Below are 20,759 nucleotides of genomic sequence, written 5' to 3' on the forward strand. Positions count from 1 at the left end.
GTATGTCTCTTCTTAGAACCTGATCTCTAAAACCTTAGTGTTTCTGTTGAAATTTTGGGTGTTGTCGCCTAACTGTTTTCATTATGTGTTGGTATATATACATATCTTGAAGGGATTAAATATACTCAGTGTTAAATAGAATCTGGAACTGGATTTGATAAATTTGTATTATTTTCTTACGGTTTGAATTCCTGTCTCTCTTCAGCACTACCTCTGTGTGTTTATACTGTCTGTGGGAAGTTTGACGTGGCAAGATTTTTTTTGTGTGTAAGCTGTGGAGGAAGTTGTTTCCCCTGGATGCTGTCGCAGCTAAAGGTGTTGGCTGTTGTAGCTGCCTCAAAGTCGAAATCTCTTCTCTTGTATAGATATAAAATAAATCTATGTCTATGCCAGTGTGTAGGTAGTATAGTGCCGACTTACTGTCTTTTGGAGCAACTAAAGCTCACACTGCCACGTCTTTTCTGTTGGGGGCAGGGGAGGGAGAATACAGCTGGTAGCACAAAGCCTCTGTTTAAACATATTTCTTCTCTCTGTGTTTACCTTTAGCTGAGAAATAGAAGACAACTCCCTAAGATTAGCTATCTGAAGCAGTTTAATACTGCAAGTGAGAAATCTTACGCTACATTGAGGAGTGTGGTTTAGAGCGTTGCAGGGGTGATGTGTGAGGAGGGCTAGGCCCTGTACCTAGCTCAAAGTGATTTCTAGCCTCATGTGGAAGATTAATAAAGCTGTTGCCTTTTTTTTTTTTTCCTCTCTCAGAAATGTAAGTTTAATGTGTGAAGCCTAGAGATGGGTTTTCTGATAGGGATAGTTTTTCTCTACTGACATGTGTCAGGGCAGCATGAATTTGTTGTGTTCTTGGAGCTGCGTGTAATTTTGAGGTGTCTTTGTGTGTTTCTGGAGCTTAGTTCCTGATGTACTTTCATCTAGTTTGCATACTCAAAGATGACTACATGGCTCAAGACTGAGAATGTGAAGTATAGGTGGCTGGGAAAGCTATTTCAAAGGAACATTTAACATCTACAAAGCTAATTTATATCATGTATCTTTAGTTCTTTGGAGATGCCCGACCTATGTACTTGGAACTCTATAGGAGTAAGTGCTCGTTCAGGGTTTGGTTCCTCAGCATTTCTCAAAACAGTCTTAATTTTGGCACCAGGAAACTCAGGGGAATATTGGTTTTGTTAAATTCAATATGAAGTAAAAAAATTCTCTCTTAAATGGAAAAGAGAAAGCTAGCTATCAAGGCTGCAAAGTGTACAACTTCACTAGCTTTTCAAATCCCGTGGTGGCAAGGGCATAATATCTGACAACTAGTCATATGAAATACAATCATCTGGTTCAGAAATGCAGAATACTGCAGATTTTCTGGTTCTAAAAAGGATTGCAATTATCAGGATACTCTTTCCTGAAAGTTTCCTAAAAGTTCCTTTTGTTCTGCTTAACATAATCTGACTGCAAGAAAGAAATTACATGGCTTGTGAATGCTCTCATCATTAGGAAACTTTTTCTGAATTGCTTTTAATCAAATTCTGGTTTTGGGGTTTTTTTTTGTTTTTTCTTTCTTTAACAACAACAGAATCAAGATGTGAAAGCCTAGGGGAAGGATGCCTGGTAATAGCAAGGACAAAATATGGTATTGTTGAAGCCATGCTTCCCTCAGAGAGCAGCTTCTCGTTTGTGGAATACCTTGCGCTCAGTTTTGTCACACTGCAGTCCTGTAGTAAAACGGCTGCTCAGGCTTGGGCCAGTAATGCCGAAGACAGATGGAAGTAGGATCTCTCTCTATCCTGTACTTTATTCCCTGTTTCACCAGCACCAGAATCAAGGAATCTTCCCTCACTTGCTTGGAGTGGGGCTGATGTAGGAGGTTTGATGGAAAGCTGGTGCCATGTTCCATACCTTTTCTGAAAAGAGGTGTGCTAGGTCAGAAGGATTTGCTAGAGGAGTTTCATGCTCTGGTCTCTCTGCCTTTCCTGATTTTTCAGTGTGTTCACTGGGATATCTGGTATTTGGGAAGCGAGACTCACAGTGTATTTTTTGGGTGTAGTCAAAGTCTAGGTTTTACCAGTAAAGAGAACAGTTAGGAGAATTTCCTTTTGAGTTTTTCTTCCACCCACACATCCATTGCTTTCACTTTTTCTCTCCATGTGCCTGAGAGAGGTAAATCCCATTCAGATAAGTTCAGTGATTTGTTTAAATTCATGAAGTGTGCAGTAGTGCTGAGGAAACTAATCAGCCAACCAAGCAAGGAATACCACTATTTTCCCCTGACTTTCAGGTCCTTTTTTTGTCCTCAAGTGTGTCTTGTTTCATTTTTGGAAACAGTTCACAGCCTTTTAAAATGGAAAAAGAGTGAAGAGTAGTAGCAGGTGTGACTTTCTCTTTTGCAGATTCTTAAAGAGGACCTGATACCTGGAATAAGAATATTGCCATCATGAGTCAACAAGGTTATGTTGCAGCTCCTCCATATTCCCAGGCTCAGCCAGGAATAGGAGGATGTTCTGCAGGTTTTGGACCACCTAATTCTTCACTTCATTATGGGCATTATGGGGACCCTAACTCCTCCTACTCAGCACCTCAGCCAGGTATGAATTTGGCTTCAAATGTGTTTTTGGAGTCTACTTTTCTATGAAGGCATTTTGCATCTCTTTTTCTTATTTGAGTCCGCACAGAATGCTCAGTTTTGCACTGTTACTGCAACAGGGTCCTGCACTAGCTTTGTCTGTGTTATTGTTGATGCTCAGACGTTGATGTAATATGTGGATACTGGGTATCTGACCAATGTGTGTGAAGTCCATTGTCCAGGAAGCAACAAGCACCAGTGCTTAATGCCACATTATGAGTAATACCTAATACGGACAAACACAAAAGGGGTCATTTTTGGGAATAGAGAAATGTTTCTCAACTCACATGTGTTAGTAGCAAGCAAGCTCGCAGAAGTGGGTTTTATTCTTCACAATAGGACCTTCGTCCTACTGAATTCTTGACCATAAACTTGCCTATGAATATGAGCTGGTGTTCTACTTAAGCTTGCTTACTGAGTGATGTGTTTGGATAGTGCATGATAAGTAGAGCCCATCTGCTTTCTAACCACTCAGGAGACAATTTCTATGAGGAAGGGCACCTTAGGTACAAGCACATTACAGGCAAAGGGGATATTTGCTTTATTTCTACTAGCATAGTCATGCTGCAGATAATATAATTGACAAACATGGCTGACTGCTTTTCGTTCATTTTAACTTATATGTAGCTTCAGATCTTTCAAGAAGTATAGTATATGAGTATATGGTGGCTGAAGCTTAAAAAAAATCATTTGAGAGCACAGAATTTTAAGTCTGTTTTGCTGTATGTAAGTCATGCTGGTCTAGTTTCAGTAAAGTCAAGTGGGCGTGCAAGACTAGTGAATTGGGGCTGTGGAAAATATCCAAAGAGTAAGGTTTCCTCTTCCCTCTGTAATTGTACACATATACATAGTCCAGACAGGGAGTCAGGAAGGTGGATTGTCTCAGTATTTTGCCTGAATTACAGGTGTTACAGGGGAAAATTAGTTAAAATAAAGATGTCTGAAATATCCTGTAAGGCATCTAAAAAAAATGTATTTGTTAAAATTTTTAATAACGCTCAGATTATGATAAATCACATTAAATTATGATGTCACATTTAATTTGACAGGGTGAAGCAGGGTAATGACAGAACTAAGTATCCAAATATATTGAGTTTTTTTAAATACTCTGTGGTGTCCTTGATTTTTGTGTCATCATGACAACAGAAAAAAGTTTTGCCCAGTTTCTCTAAAACTTCTTATGAAAGATAGTAGGAATTGTGTTACCTTAATCCAGTGCTGAATATAGTCAAAAGATAGAACTACTTCTGGTAATTGGTTTATAAGAATACGTGGCAAAAATACAAGTTTTGGTATCAAACATGTTTGATGATAGAGTAATGTAAAGGAAAATAATTAAAGAAATACAGGTTGAAAAGCTGTTTATTCCGTACTCTGTTTACATAAATTATAGTCTTTTCACAGTCACTGTTCTAGATCTGAATGAAGAACCATTTTTAGCATAGGTTTACAGGTTCTACATATGGAGGCGCTTTTTTAAACAAAAAAAGTTCTTCTAAGTTTCCCTTCTGACCGTGATCTCCAAAATCAAAGGGACCTCTTGCTTCTACCTATAAAGATAACTGGGTGACAGGGAATTATCAGTATCCCAAATTGAATTGCCAGGTCTGTTCATTCTTGCTTCTTTATTAGTGTCCATCTTAGGTTCTTTTGTGGGAAAGTTACCAACTACTATTTGCTTCCTTTTTACTATCTGTTCTTTTTTCATGTCTGCTTTTATAGCTGACTAGAAATCTGTCCTTTCTTATCGAATCACAGAATGGCTGAGAAGGGCCCTCTGGAGGGTATCTGGTCCAACCCCCCTGCTCGGGCAGGGCCATCTAGAGCCGGTATTTTTATTTCTGGAGCAGGGCCATACACTCATATTTCTTTGCAATCTAGTGCTTTCTTACAGAGTTTTTACATAAAAGTACTTCTTCTTTTGTAGGTGTGTCAAAATCAACTGTGCCTTTTGGATCGTCAGCACCTGTTGGGCCTCCACCACCTGGTACACATCAATTCAGCCAGACCAACTTCCAGAATGGGCCCAGTACACCAGGGCAACAGCCACATAGGTGACTTTCAAGAATTAATACATGAGATCTAAGCTATTTGACCTCTGTTACCTCTCTTTGTCTGCTTTGCTAACATTTTAGTATGGCATCCCTTTTATCTTTAGCAGTTCTGACTTATTCCAGTTCTGAACTGGATCTTCTAGTTTGATTCCCTGTGTTAAATTGCTAGATCATACAATGTGATCTGTAATCTCATTAAATTCCATTTTACAGCAAGTCAGGTCTCTATCATGTATTGTCTGTTTTATTTTTAATTATTTTTCTTGATCTTGGATTCATTGCTTCAAAGCAGCAGTAAGGAAAGCTGGGGAGGGACTCTTTATCTGGGAGTGTAAAGATAGGATGAGGGTAACGGTTTTAAACTGAAAGAGGGTAGATTTAGATTAGATATAACGAAGTTCTTTCCTGTGAGGGTGGTGAGGCCCTGGCACAGGTTGCCCAGAGCAGCTGTGGCTGCCCCCTCCCTGGCAGTGTTCCAGGCCAGGTTGGACGGGGCTGTGAGCAACCTGGGCTGGGGGAAGGTGTCCCTGCCTATGGCAGGGGGTTTGGAACTAGATGATCTCTAAAGTCCCTTCCCACGCAAACCATTCTGTGATAATTGCTGTTTGATAAAGTAGTTGCTTGTTTGGTTTTTTTTTTTCACTTGCTGATGTCTTAATTCTCCTTTGTCATGAAGTACCGAGAAGTTGTTGTTTTAAAATGAATGGTTGCCAGTGAGTTTTGACTAGAAACTAGTGCATGTCTCCATGTCTCCCAGCCCCCTGTCCTGTTAGGATATCTTTGATTCATTGTTGTGGGAGCACAGCCAAGGCTCTGTAGGGTACTTTAAAGACATTTTATAATGTAGTTTTGTTATACTCTCTCAGAAGAATGACTGCTACTCTTTCGCTTAGGTTTGAGATAAACGCTTCATAGTCAATCTGAAGTGCTGTTGTCCTGCCTCCAGAGCTCACAGGAAGGAGTGAAGGAGACAGGAGTGGGGAAGGGAAAAAATAGGGACAGGTGAATGCCAAAAAAGAAATGCTGGAAAAATGATAGTACAAGGGGATAGCCAAGCTTTATTACATAGTGGTTATATAGCGAGTAGCTGTAAGTGGCTAAAAATACTTAGCTCTTTAATTCTGTCAGACATTAGTTATTTTGCTCACCTCCCAGGAGTGGCGAACTTAGTTTGTGTACATATAGTTTTAGTGAACTTGACACCCTTTAATAAAGTCTTAATCATCTTCTGTACACAAATAGTTATTTGTGTTCAAATAAAGCCATGTGTATGTTTTATTAGGCATCGAAATAGGGAGGGATGTTTGTTGGCTGTGTGTTATCACTAAAGGAGAACCCAAAGAGACTGATGATCAGTTGTAAAAGACAGTGTACTAATGTGTAGGAAGAAGTGCTTGTTGTCCTGAAGATGAAAAAACAAGGTGACCACAGTCAAGTTGACATCGCTGACCCAGCAAAATACTGATTCTCTTTCCTACCTTCCAGTCGTTGCCTTGAGAGCTACACATCTACTGTTTTTCACCTGGTTGTGTTTTATTCCCAAATTGCAAAGAGCTGCTATTCTAGGCCAGGAAACTTCCACATCAAAATTTCAAGGAAATTGAATTCCACTTCTCTTGAAATAGCTAGGCCCCTTCTCAGTTTTAGAAGTGGTCATAGGAAAATCAGTGTATACATCTTCTTGGAGATCTTATAGTTCCAGAGTGAGATAGTTTGGTAGATAATACCTTTTGCCACTTGTGTGTTACCTCTTTCTTTTCTGTAGTTCTTTTTCTTGCATTTATGTTTTTCATATCTGATAATCATGAAGCAGTTTTTCCCTACCTGCATCTTCTTTTTTCTTTGACTACAAGGAACTCCTTAACAATCTCTCACTTCATTTTCCTCTCTTCACAGATTTTTCTCCTAATCTCTACGCATCCCTGGTAGGGAATCTTCTTTTATAAGCATGGAAAGGGAATGGAGTGATGCAATATGTTCAGAAGCTTGTGTTTCTTATTATCACCAATCTGTCCTTGCCATGTCATACTCACTCTATTTCTAACAAGTATGCAAACAAACATATACTGTCTTTTTTTAACAAGTGTGCAATCTTTGTGCTTCATGACTATTTTAATACAAATAAACATGTTCTGAGCAGAATGTGGGCAAACTTGTCTGAGTTTGGCTGTCCTAATATATTCTTTCAGCACCACCCTCAAGAAGGTATGAGATCTTCTAGAATTATGATTGGTTGATGTAATTTTTTGCATAATTGCACTTATTCTTCCTTTAGGTTTCAAGGTCCTCCACCTCCAAGCAATACAGGATCTTCCTATCCTCCTTACAGTCATCAGTCACAACCAGCTTACCCAAATACTGCATCCACTTCATCTGCAACACAACTTGCTAACCAGCTCAACAGCATGCAGATAAATAGCTATGGTAATCAGTTTTATCTCATCTGATTGACTTTCTCTAGCTTAAAGCTATTAAGACTTTAGAAAGTTACAGAATTTATTGAATTTATTTAACAACTTATTGGACTTATTCTGCATAAACAGAAAATTGAGTCTTTGATCACTATCATTTGCTCAAGTTCTTAGATTATTTTTTTTTTAATCACATCCTATTCCTTAAATCAGTATTCTTGGGTTGATTCAGTATTCTTGGATGCTGAACTGATGTTTGATGAACCTTCCACAGAAGTCATATATCAATCATTTCCCAAATTACTTGGTAACTCTGTCAGTAGCAGCCAAGGCATGAGCAATAATATGTAGACAGGATTTAATTTTTCTCAGCTTTTTAGACTTTCTCTCTGTTTTCAAATTATCTGATTCTTTTTTGTCAAAATCTTACAGTTCAGTTTTTCATCTAAATTGGTTTGCATTTATTTTCAGGTTAAAACATCTGAAACATAAACCATTAGGTCAAGTTGTGATCATGTGATTCTTTCATGTAAATTAGTTTCCAACACTAATTTTCTATTTGGTTGTATCTGCTTTTCCTGACTACTTCCTGGTGAAATTTACCATTTCATTTAAAAGGACTGGAATTTAGTTAGCATCTTGTTTTGTTGAGGTGTGTTTAGGGGGATGAATTTTTTAAATAAGAATCACTTTGGTAGTTCATATCTTTGTAAGATATGTGTAAGGGTGAACTTTTCAGTTCAGGCTGCGCTGATACTATATCACTGTTCATACTCTGGCTTTACAAGTTGCTGATTTGACTTAAATGAAACCTGCATAACTACCATGGGTCTGACCCTCTGTTTGTAAAACTGTGTGTGAAAACTTACACCACCTTCACCTTAGAAAAATTAATTTAGGCTCAAATTCAACCTTGATGTACTGAGCTTTAAGTGCACAATTAACAGACCTTTTTATCCAGGATGAAGCGTGGCCCAAGCACCTGTAGAGCACTTCATATATAGGAACTCATTATTCAAAACAATTTTTTTTTTAATTCATGCATTCATTATATGACTTTCAGCAATAATTATGTAAAATATAATGATCTTGCATATCATGTTACTCACTGGAAGGTTGAAATACCCTTCAGACCACTGAACGCAGATTCTTTAAAATTCTGCCTTTGTGTTGGCTTTTGTTCTTCTGATTTTTCCTTAGCTATAACTCTACGTTGGTGTAACTTGACAGAGTACTGAAATTCACACCTTGTAAAGTTACTGGAGTGATGTTTGTTTGTACTAGATGAGAACCTGGGCTTGTGTTTTGCATGTGAAATATTTTTTTTTACTTAATGTGTCTGTCAGATGATGCATTTCAATATATGTATATTAGCACATTGGTCCTTTCTCCAAGCCTAATTTTTATTATTTTTTTAGCTTTCCTGATATTTTTCTGTAGGTCTTTAGAGATAAATTTTACTAAAAAATGTAGGTTTTGTAAAATAGTAAGTATCTACAGATTGTAAGTCTCAAAATAAACCCTATTTCCAGCATCCTCTTAATTGTAATTGGAATCTGGATCTTATAAACAGCAAACTATTTCTCATCACCGTGTACAAAATAATTCCCACATGTTTCATCTTTTAGAATCAAAATCAGAAGATGGTTGTAAACCAGATGAAATGAGTGGATTTATCTTCCATCAAACCTGTCGTGGTGAAATGCAAATAGCAGATTAACAAAAACATGCCACATAAGATAAATTTATTATTAAGCAAAAAGAATGTTGTTTCACATTATGAAATCAAATATTATTTGAAAAGCAAATAGTGATTTATGTGTATTCTAATCAAGAATTGTCAAAGGCTGGCTTCCCTCTTTCTTTCCCTATCCAGCCCAGCTGCAGGATTTTATTGAAAGCAGAGCCAAAAGAAATAAATGTCTGAATTGGTTCAGACTTAAACTATGAGATCAGATTTGTTATGTGAACAGACATTCAGGATCCCCATAATGCAGCATTGTCAGTATGGGATACAGTATTGTCTATATGTTGTAAGTGTATTGAGCAAAAATAGAACACCTTCCACACAGAGTTAGTAAGTTATCTTTTTTGACTTGGCTGACATAGTTTCTTGCTCAGGTCCTGGCACTGCTCCAAGCCCTCGCATGTCTTCTGGGCATCCAGCATCTCTTCAGGGTCCACAATTGATGCCTCCAACCCAGCAGCAAATGTCTTTACCACCTGGATCACAGGTTCCTCCACCTGCAAATACTGTTAATGGTCTTTGTGCTCAACCATCATTGCCTCCTATGGCCAGACAAGATGGGATCCCTGGACCTGTCCCCCCAAATCCTAACTTGCAACAGCTTCCAGGACAGCCTCCCGGACCTGGGTATCATCCTCAGCAAGGTAAAGAAAGATGATTTATTATGTAATTGAATACAAAACTTGCGTGGAGAATCACTGGTGGAACTGCAACTATTTACGGTCGACGTTCTGACTTGGAAAAACGAAAATCTAATCCTCTCTTTGTAGAATGGAAAGATTTGCAGTCAGCCCATACATTCAAGGTAGGCTGTGCTTTTGCTCAAGAGTTTAGCATTCTGTTAAGACTAATGAGAAAAAGGAGGTTAATTTAGATCAGGAACAGAATTATTTGGTTAGTAACGTGTAAAGGCACAACATACTACAGAAAAGAGTTTTACTTATACTCTGTAGGCGTATCAGTTGCTCTCTGTCTTATAGTACTGTCTGTCAAGCAGCTTTCAAAAATGCTTTACTATAGCAGTAAAGAGTTATAACTGCATACAGTTATTTCACTTGATGTAGGTGAGTAAAACAGTTATTCTGACAATGAAAAAAAAGACAACTAACTGATCAGTTTGCACTGATGTTAGGGGAGAGATTCTTACTAATGTAGTGGCCTGGTTTGAGTAGCTGTGGTAATCCCTACTAACTATCCTACTTGACATATACCTGAAGACTTTGGAGCCAGAGTTGTCATACCTGGTCTTATGTTTACCGTTAAAATGAAGACAATATGAGCCAAAGTAATCAATTTCTTTTACTTGCTATAAACAGAGGGAAGGAGAAGTTGCATTTAGCTGAGTAAGAATGAATTGTATGGCAGAAGTTGATGTTAAAGGCAACTTACATACTGTAAATGAGCTGTCATTTGTAACTCTGCAGCAAACTATGGTACTCAGATGGCAGGATCTCAACTGTCTTATCCTGGTGCTTTTCCTGGGGGTCCAGCACAGCTCCCAGGTCCACAGCAGAAGAAGCTTGATCCTGACTCTATTCCAAGCCCAGTAAGTAATGTAGCACTAATTTCTTATAAAAGTAAATTTCTGCTGCATTTAAGATAAAGGAATGACAATGCTAATACTGTATTTTTAGTTGGGGGCAGGGGTGTGTATGTAACATAAAATTGCACTTACTTGCCTTGGTTCATAAGATATGTTCCAGTTTTTGCAGTTTCTTAATGACATGCAATTTTGTACTCTGGATAAATTAGTGCATAATGTTGGTTTTAGTACTGAAGAGGCTTTATAACTTTATACCCATGACTCCAAATACTTTAATAGGAATTCTTAACAGGATTCTTAGTATGACAGTGAGTGGTACGGAAGGATTACTTGCATTCACTGCAGCTAATCACCTTTCCTTTCCACTCCAGAAAGTTTGAAGGCTTAAACTTAGTAACAGATAGGCACCAAAACTAGGATTTGTGCAGGAGACAGGTATGTGAACTCTAAATCTGCAATCCTGGAAATGCTGAGAAGTCCCATGCTTAAAAGCCATCTCAGTTTGATTTTAGGAGTTTCCCAGGCAGCTAGAATTATTTGCCTAAGCATCCTTCCAGTTGCTGCAGCCTCATAAAGATTTCAGTAGCTTGTAATATACTTAATGCTTAAGCTTCATACAGGTGGAAGAGGCTCAGCTGTTGAAGCACACTCAAGCATGCCCTGGTGGGACAGCGTCTCCTCTTAGAATGGTGTTAGAAGAAGAGAAAGTAAAGTTGTGGTTGTGTCCATCTTTCTTAAAGTAGTCTAACTGTTACCCAGAGGAATAGCTAGTCAGATGCAGGCTGCATTAATATCTTTATTGAGAACAGCTAATTGAAATAGAGGGAGAAAATGTGCTGAACTCATGGAGGGAAAACACATTCTGATGCACATGCTTATACTGGTTCTGGCAATTGTCTGGAATGGTCAAAAGGTTCTTGGAGAGTTGGGATTCTTGAAGCAGATTGTGTCCTGCAGCTTTGACCTATAAATTTTTCCTTTAAAAAAAAAATATTTATTAACTACCACACTGTAAGGTAGTCTGGGTGAAGGAATCTTCCACTTCTCTGCTGAGGCAGCATTACTGTATAGGAAAGAATTTGCATTCCACTGAGATGAGGGAAAAGCATTTGTGTAAAAGCCTGACACTGTCTAGTAGGGGGCAGCCCTGCTTCCTTAAATTGGGGTACTTTGTCCTTCTGGAAGAGATTATTTCTTTTATCCAGTGATGATTTTGATGTAAAATTCCCAGAATTTTGTAAAAATATTTGTTGGTAATCACTAAAGGTTGATGTACCAACGCAGTTTTCAAATCAAGTAACTGAAAACCATTGTGTGTAAAAAAGAAAAAAAAAAAAAACAAACCACCACCCCCCCTCAAAAAAAAACAAAACTAAAAAACAAAACAAAACCAAAACAACCCCACACCCCAGAAACAAACAAAAAAGCCCCCTCAAAACAAAACAAAAACCCCTGGAGTGTCTGTATAATTAACAAATGCCCTTAATGGGTCAGTCATTCCTAGTGTTTCAGTGTGGTACTTTTTACATAAGAAAGATAAAATGGTCTTGTCTAATGTAAAAAGGGGGGGGGAGAGAGGAGGAGGTCTGACATGAAAGCATGGACTGATGTCTTGTTTCAATTACGCATGTAAACAGCCTTGACTATGACAGTTGATGTTAAAGTAGGTTAAAAGGTTTGTTTAAGCGGCACAGAGAGGATCAAAAAGGACATGTTTAAAAAGAAACATGCTCTGGGTCAACGTCTGTAAAGGGCAAAAAGCTAATTTAGAATGAGGAATAAGTATGACCATGTGTATTTCTCTTGTTATAGTTACATGATATAATTACAGTAGTCTTGCCAGATAAATTTACTTCTTATCTGTAGCCATTGCTGATTTATATTTTTCTTACATATGTTAGATGTTGATACGTTCTCTGACAACATCTATGATAACAAGCATCTGGGCTTTGTCAACAATAATTTCCAAGAACAATGATATATTTAGATCAGTTAGCTGCAGAATAGCATGGTACATTGATTCTTTGCAGAGCTAAGTCTGAAAGTGGTTTGCTTTCTTCAGCCAGTGGACCTTTTTAGAGCAAAACCTTTTTCCTTGCAATGCAAGAGTTAGCAATGACTGTACAAGCCAAAGAGGCAAGGAAAAGTAATCAAGCAGAAGATATAACAAGCTCTCTGAGGAATGTATTGTATATTTAAATTGCAATACAAAAACTTTATTGGGGGTAAAAAAGTTACAGGCCCCAGCTTACTTCCAGTGTGTTAGGAAATACCTCTTGGACAATGATCAATAGACTATGTGACTAATTTTGGTTTTCTTCTCTGTTTGCTTTTCAACAGAGGCTTCTGAACTTCCCTAGCTATTATTAGAAATTCATGTCCAGTGTAAAGATACAATTCCATGGGATACCAGCAGCAGTGGCAAAGCCAGTTTCAGAAATTCCCTGTCTTATTCCTCTTGCCTCTCACAGCTGTTTGGCTTACACCTTAAACCAGATTGCTGAAAAGACAGCTTCTCTGGGGGAAGAGGAGGAATATTGGTACCATCTCAGTGATCCAATTTATGGTGTGGAACAAAATACAGCTTTATATAACTTCAGTTGTATCCTGAAAAGTATCAAACAGGGGTGAGGGACTGTGCAGAAGTGACAGGGGAGGAAGTGTATGGAAAAGGAATTTGTTCAGTAGTAAAACCAGCTGCATTAGTGTTTCATGGCATTGTGTTGTAAATTGCTATAAACAAGGCTTCAACCAGAGTAAATCTACATGATCAGAGCTGCCTCATTTTAACAAAAATTTCTGTGATTGCTTGCTCTCCTTTACTTTCTTTCTAGGAGGAAGCTCAAAACATGGTAGTCTGACCTAGAGAATTAAAACCCTGAGCTCCAGTGTTGAAACACTGCCTAATAGCCAGCAAGGCTTCTCTCAGGAGTTTAAATTGCTGCTTTCTAAATGGCAGTGCTGAAAATATAGCTCAGCTAGGAAGGTGATCTACTATATAGATTATTGTTTATTTCTTAACCACCGTGTGCATGGAGCCTAGTCAGGAGGAATGAGAACTAACCCCTCCCATCGTTGCAGTCTGATCAATTACCCATACATACATTTTTGAAGAACAGCAGCTGGCATAACTATGGTCGTATGAAAGATAACCTGGTGTATATGGCATCTGAGCAAGGTGATGCAACCTTGCACTTCAGTTTGATCTGGGAGAATGGAATGCTAGAATCAGTAACAAAGACTTAATTTACACCATCAGTCTCCTCAATTTGCTGGCTAGCCTCTCTTGTAAAGGTCTGTCCTTCCAGCAGTCAATATACTTACTCTAAATAACTCATTTGTTCACTGTATACAGGTCTGATCCATCCCAACGTGTAGTGCTACCCCTGAGTTCCAACAGACAACTGCAGTTGTAAATGAGTTACACCACTCATCTGTATGTGTAATTTTCTAGCTGTTATGTGTCCCAGAAGCCTGTACTGTGATAGGTTTCTAGCGCCTCTGTGTTAGACAGTGTCGATAGTGTTGCTTAGTGTAGGTATTAGAATAACTTTATGAATGTAACTGAATGCATGGATTACCTTTCTCATACTGTTCATACTTCTTATTCATCAGATTCAAGTAATTGAAAATGATAAGGCTTCTAGGGGAGGGCAGATCTATGCTACAAACACAAGAGGACAGGTTCCTCCTCTTGTCACCACAGACTGCATAATCCAAGACCAAGGTAACTATCCTTGTTACTGATTTGGGAGTCTTTCTAGGTGAAATAAAATATAATTTTAAAAAAAGACTAAATTCTCAAATTTCTTATCTAAAAATTACGCTTATTACTCTAAATTGGACATGGAATGGGAAGCTTCCTTCAAATAAGGAAGAAAAAAAAAAAAGGGGGGGGGGAAGTGGGAGTTGAATTCTTACACCTCTGGTTAACGCCACCTCTGTCCTTCCTGACCTTTGTAATAATACGAATAGTGAGACAACTTTACTTTTTAACTTAAAATTTGTCAAGGTTTTACTTTTCAAGTTGAAAATTCTTTTTGAATTCTTCTGAAATTTTAAAAGATCAACACCAGAAGAAGCAATGAGACCAGCATTGTTATGCTTCAAAGATACAAATTTTTGAAAATTTTATTTAAGTGATAGGGGCAGTGTACAAGCTGTCTAGTTGACTTAATTTTTTCTTTCTGCCAGTGTATCTGCTTTTGCCTCTGCCTATAGCCTGGAAGAACAATATTCCATGTGCTGCTCTTGACATTTGATATTTTAATAGAGATTAAGCTGATGGTATCTTTTAGTCCAGCGTTGATTTATCAGTGCTTGGATAAACTGTGTGAAATGTTCAAACACATCGAGATTCTTTGGCATTATCTGAGAATGGGGTAATACAGTTCTGATGAACAAAGAAACTCCTTTCAAAAAACTGAGCAGAGCTGCAGCTTGATGATTTAAAAAGAAGCGTAAGGAAGCTGATTTCCTGAACTCCTGTTGCCTTTTAGTGCTCTTGTCTGCAGTGCACGGAATAGTTTTCTAATTGAGAGAACTGAGCTAAATGTGCTACAAAAAGTGGTCTGGTGATTTTAGCACACCAAATTTTGCAAGATGAATGAGCATGGTGATATTAACACAGATAGAGTATTTTCTGAATCAGAGCTAGCTTATTAGAGCAGTCTTAACAATAGGTATCAGTCTGCAGCATTTCTTTTATATACAGTGTTAGCATTTCCACTGGGATTTCATCCATATTATGTTCTTTTAAGATCTTAGATATGATGTGTTTCAAACTAATCTCCATTGAGATTCTTGTGAATAATTGTGGATTTTGTTCTTGATTTGTTTAAGTCTCTGCTTTAAACTCAAACAGCAAGAAAAGGTTTACTCACAGGGAGGGGCAACTGACTGACATATAAAGAGGAGAGATGGGCAGGAGCTTGCATGGGAGGAAAAAAGAGCATATCTTTAACTGAGCGTATGCATTTGTTGCTTTATGTTGTTTTGATTCTTCTGGTTTGTGTTTGGGACAGGCAGGTTCCTTCTAACAGCCTTTCATTCTGCATGCTATGTTGGGTGTTCTAGGCCACGCCAGTCCTCGTTACATCCGATGTACTACCTACTGTTTCCCGTCATCTTCAGATATGGCCAAACAGGCTCGCATACCACTGGCAGCTGTTATCCAGCCTTTTGCTATTGTACCACCGAATGAGGTAAGGATTAACTGAATATTAGTCCCATGTGGTTTTGTCTCCTAAATATTACAGATCTGTTTTTCTCTGATTGGGTTGAGGGTGTTTTACCTCTGACTGTGAAGGAGTAAGGCAGTGGAGAGATGGCAGAAAGCTATGAAATGCACTTGGGTCGTGATGCAACTTCAAGGGATAAAATGTTTATAAAAGGTACAAGAGTGACGACTCTGTAATCTGAACCACTGGGTGTTGCCCCAACTGCCTCTAGTTGATGTCAGCTTTGTCAATTGCTTGCTCTGCTGGAACTCCGCAGGTATAGGCAAAGATGTTAAAAGAGGATGACCACAAACTCTTATCAAGCTAATTTTAAGATGTGGACAGTTACATTCAAAGAATGACACTTCTTCATTAGTTCTCTACAAAGTAATTTCATTTCACAACAGAAAGAGAAGATAATGATATTTTCTACTTGGATGAACCAAAAGAAGACAAACGTTACCACCCGTTTTTGGCACTCATTTGGAGGCACTAACACAGTCAATTCCTTTTCTCACATTACTATCTCTAATAGCCCCTTCATATTCTAAGCATATCGCTAGTTCTTCTGCAGAATGTTTCTGCAGGTTGATAGTATCGTGTGGTCTTAAGATGGTTACCTAGACTTCCTGGCATGCCCAAAGGATTTTATCAGTAGCAGAGATAAAACCAGTTTTCATGTGCAGCATTTAGCTAGATCATCTGTAGGATCATCTTTCTTGTTCTTCAACTCCTGCCTCCTCCATTGCACAGCTTCTAAATTCTGCAACAGAGGTCTGCAGAATGCATTTCCTTTTGTGTGCTGCACTAATTTACTTCCAGAGCACTGTTTGCTGGGAAAAAACCCAGGGATTTCATGAAAGTTGTAGTATGTGATTGTGTCTTCAAAAACTCCTCATAAAACGCATGCAGAGTAAAGCCTAATTAAAATTGCAAAGACTTTCAGTGCTTGGTTTTGCAGTCTTTGCTTTTTTTAAACTTTGTTTTATTACTTGTAAATTCTTAGGGTTTTTTTGAAAAATATGTTGGAAAAAAACAGATGTTGTTCTTTATCAGGATGGATAACTTCCAATCCAACAGACCTCTGTAGTTTGAATTAAGACTATTATTTTAACAGGGTAGTATGTAGTTATCTTCTCTGTAGTCCACAGGGAAATAGGATGTATTACTTAGGGTTCTGCAGATACTGAGTCTCACCATTTGTCTGCTAGACAGCAATTTGGGGTTTCATTCCAGTTCTTGAGGGGAATGTGCAGACTTGGCTTGTTGCCCCCCTGCATTTTGTCCTAGATGAAATGCCTGCAGTTGCTTCTCCACCCCTTTTCTTTACCAGCCAACCTTTATTCTTTACTACCCCTTATCCTAGTTTCTGTGCCCAGGCAGCACTTAACCAATTCTACTTTTATATTGGCTCTTCATTTGTGGATCTTTCAGTCTGACTCTAGTCATTTATGTCCCCCATGCATGGTTTCCCTGTCTCCTGCACGGTGTTTGGATAGGGTGATCAGTGAGTTGCTAAAATCTGAATCTCTTGTGTGCATAAGTTAGCAGTATGTACAAACACTTGGCCAGTTCAGGAAGGTTTTCCCAGGATTGGCAAAAGGATATACTCGGTGACCCACCTGTTCTGAAGAGTTAGGGCTCTCCACAGTTGTTGGAAGGGTCAGTGCAATTCATTAATCTGTAAAGAGCAGTGTATTTTTCCCTAGCCTCTTTCTTGGAAGAGGCTAAAAAAACTCTGAAAAATGTCTCTCAAAATTGGAAAAAGTCCAGCGTGGAAAATTTTAGTCTGAACAATTAGAGCTTGGTGAAGTTATAAGAACTGAAGAGATGGTGTTACAGTAGGAAGCACTGGGCAGTCTTAGCTGAGGCAGTTTTTCCAAGGCTTGCCTGTGCCCTTTGTCTTTGCTACCGCTGCCAAAATAAGATCTAGCTCTTAAGATCTTCTAATAAAAATGGTCCTCCAGATGGGATTTATAACGACTTTAATTCTGAAAAGCCACTTAATTTGAAAGAACTGGACTTTTTATAGAGGTAAAATACATCCAGGGGCTTATTTGTGTTTCTGAATTTCCTAGTATGGTGCATTCTGCCTGGAACTAGTGACTGCAAGGCACAGAATGTTCTTTGTTTCAGAATATCTAGCTTATCTTACGGGTAGTGCCTTTTAACAACACCTACAGGTGATGCTCATCCTATGTTACAGGGCTCAGTACAAAGTGGCAGTCTGTCTAATCTCTTTATCTCTGGATAAACAGCATGTTTTGCATAGTAACTGTTTTAAATAATTATTATTTTCCTTCTAGCCTTTTAATAAATAGTTTCCCTCCGTTCGTCTCTGTTGCAGCTTCAGCTGCAGATAGATCTCTGTTTCTGATAATACTCAGTGTTAGCACCCACAGAATTTCAGTTCTGTTTCTTTTCAAAGGAGGAGGAAGAAAAGCAATGGCTACAAGGGTTTAGTGGACCATGGATGTGAAATGGCCACAAATGGTTTGTGCAGCTGGTAATATGGTTTGGAGCAACTGAGAAACTGACCTGTCTCACTTGAACTGTAAGGACTTCAGCAGATCTACACAGTATACATAATCCATAATGATGCATATTACATAAACGGTGCTTCTCTGTGTTAGTAAAGCCATACTTTAAAATTCATTCAGGTAATAGAATTATGAGTGTTCTGTAAATATAATTCTTCAATTAATTGGCATTTTTCTTTGACCCTCAACTGTAAGTCATAATCAATTTTAAATAGTTTATAAAATATACTTGCATTTTCAGTGGTCTCTTGCCACAGAATTCATGTCTGTGTTGTTTTTTCTATGTCATTATGGTATTAAGACAGTTAGAAACAAAGGAAAAGCTTTACCTTGCTCCTATTTCCAGATGATATGAGGATTCAGTGCAGTCTTCAGATGGCTTGTCCTTCCTTACTGGAAGCCAATCCTGAGTGTGGATTTTGATTCATTGAGTGGATTGTGTTTTGCATTGATGAAACATCATGTTCTGTCCAACTGACCTAAATGATACCAAGAGAACTGTGGATCCTGTTTTCTCCTATCCATGCTTTGTTTGACCCTGTGTAATCTGAACTGCAGCAAAAATTTAGTAAAAAAGCAGTGAAATAATTAAGTCACTAATTCAGTTAGTGGCACTGATAGAATTAGATATTCTTCATCTAAAGTGGCTGCATAGGAGGAGTAGGGAAAGGTAATTGGGGTCCTGGAGTTGACAGAGATGGGTGTGTAATGGAGATGATAGGCATCACTTTGCTGTCAAATCTGTTCTCTTCTTGTTACTCATTGACAAAGGAGATCCTATGAGAAATTCTGTTTGGAGTTTACTATAGCTTTTGCAGGCTATAACAGTGTTTTGTTCTGCCAGATATTTCTTCATTTATCTTTCCTTTCAGAGTTTACTCTGAAGAATCAATAGTGCTCCAGCTGACAGAGCCTGGAACACTCCCTGAAGTTTTGGAATTAATGCCTGTAATGAATTTTAAAACCCCAAGCTGTTAATAGCATTGATAGAAACAGTAGTCAACTGGAAATTGAGCTTTGAAGATTTGTTTTCTTTGACTAAGAACACAGAGATGGAGATAAAAGATCCTGGGAGCTTTCAAATAAAGAGTGTGGGTCTAGTGACTTTACAGTAGTTTTCTCAGAAATACTCTTCAGGTTTGGAGATCCAACCTGGAAAAAGAGAATTTGGGATTTCAGCATGTGTGAAAGGTGGGTGTAAGTTCATTAGTCATTGTGGGTTCTTTGGGGGAAAGTGGAGTGTCCACACAGGGGCTCCAAAAAGCAAAGTGGGAATGTTAGTGTACAAAGTGAATAATTTTTTTAATTAAGAGAAAAAACTGTCAGGAGCTTAGAAATACACAGACTTGAACAGGGACATCTTTTGAAGACATGTACAACATATATCTCCATTTTGAGTAAAGAATGAGATACAAGGAGAAAATAAAATCACAAAGTTAAATCATTGTGGTGCTAGGTAAGGATGTTAAATGAAAAGATCTCATGCATGTCTTCGAGTAAGTTTAATGTGGGAGGGTGGGGGACCCCAAAATAAACATGGTTTGCCCCTGCAGTAAGAAAGAACAGATTCAAAATTACAGAAATATAATGGAGTGAAAAGACAAAGATGCTGTTGCTTTATACCATGCTAAGAAGTCCCCAGGTAGTCAAGACCTGGTGGAGTAATACTGTATCTGAGAAGTTTGATAACATCTAGAAGTTTAGTGGAAATTCTGAGTTGAGAGGACACAAGGCCATCATAAGTGAATACAAAGCAAGACAAAAATATACCTATACCAGTAGGCTGCAGTATCAGTCTTCACATCAAGAGAGGAAAGTTCAACTCCGCAGCAATGTATAGTTGAAAGAGTAAGAACAATCTTATGCAGCTTAATAGCAGCATTTCAGGTGTTCACAGGTAACCTGGTAAAACTGCACAATGAAAACATTCTAGAGAAGTCATTATCAAAATTTAAATAGTAAAACTGGCTACGCTGAAGAAAATTTCACAAAGGAGGCTTTACTTCATAAGTAGAGACCGTTCAATAGAGATCATTTAGGATTGTGTTTGATATCCCAGGAGCAGCTAAGTTAGCAACCCTTGACATTATAGGCACTGAGCTCCAGAAGAGCAGAGCAAGTGAAATGGCTTTATTCTGAAAAGCCTTCAAGTTGAAAGTTAAAGGGCACACAGTCTCTCAAAGGTTACTAAAAAAAGCCTACAGCCAGTCTAGAAAATTATAAACTAAGAAGTCAGCCACCAGAAATCTTTCTGTAAACTATAAACAACATTACATGTATGCTATATATCATTCTAAACAAAGACTGTTGAAACATTCATGCCTTACCCACTTGCTGCCCAGTGTCTTAACAACTCTAGATGTTTCTGAATCTTATCTTTACCAAGTCCTTATTTATTATTTCTCAGAAATAACAGTTAATTTTCACTCTCCTGATTTGGATGATCTATGGAAAGTATTTGTTTGTTACAGATTGAGAATACAGTATAGTTGTTTGACAGAATTTATTTTTAGTCTACCAGTGCTTTAGCAACAGTCTATAAAAATAAACTAGCTCTCACAGTTATCATCATAGACCAAGCCCTACATGAATTTGTTTTGGAGATGCATGAATGTTTCC

The 20,759-nt window shown here is 38.2% G+C and overlaps 1 protein-coding gene across 3 annotated transcripts in view; it reads left to right on the forward strand.

Moving 5' to 3' along the window:
- Positions 1–20,759, forward strand: part of SEC24D (SEC24 homolog D, COPII coat complex component) — a 121,318-nt gene that overhangs the window by 59,299 nt on the left and 41,260 nt on the right. For 2 of the 3 annotated variants that reach the window (XR_003398333.1, XM_026848034.1), the window contains exons 3-9: positions 2,394–2,588; positions 4,554–4,680; positions 6,956–7,104; positions 9,201–9,482; positions 10,263–10,384; positions 13,997–14,108; positions 15,458–15,585. Coding sequence is in view for 2 of the 3 variants with exons in the window: in XM_026848034.1 (XP_026703835.1) it covers positions 2,438–2,588; positions 4,554–4,680; positions 6,956–7,104; positions 9,201–9,482; positions 10,263–10,384; positions 13,997–14,108; positions 15,458–15,585 (1,071 nt within the window). In the remaining variant the exon portion in view is untranslated. The remainder of the gene's footprint in view (positions 1–2,393; positions 2,589–4,553; positions 4,681–6,955; positions 7,105–9,200; positions 9,483–10,262; positions 10,385–13,996; positions 14,109–15,457; positions 15,586–20,759) is intronic. The other variant, XM_026848035.1, reaches the window with a different exon arrangement.

Source organism: Athene cunicularia (assembly GCF_003259725.1).
Source record: "Athene cunicularia isolate RWA chromosome 4 unlocalized genomic scaffold, athCun1 chr4_part2, whole genome shotgun sequence".
In the NCBI taxonomy this organism is placed as follows: Eukaryota; Metazoa; Chordata; class Aves; order Strigiformes; family Strigidae; genus Athene; species Athene cunicularia.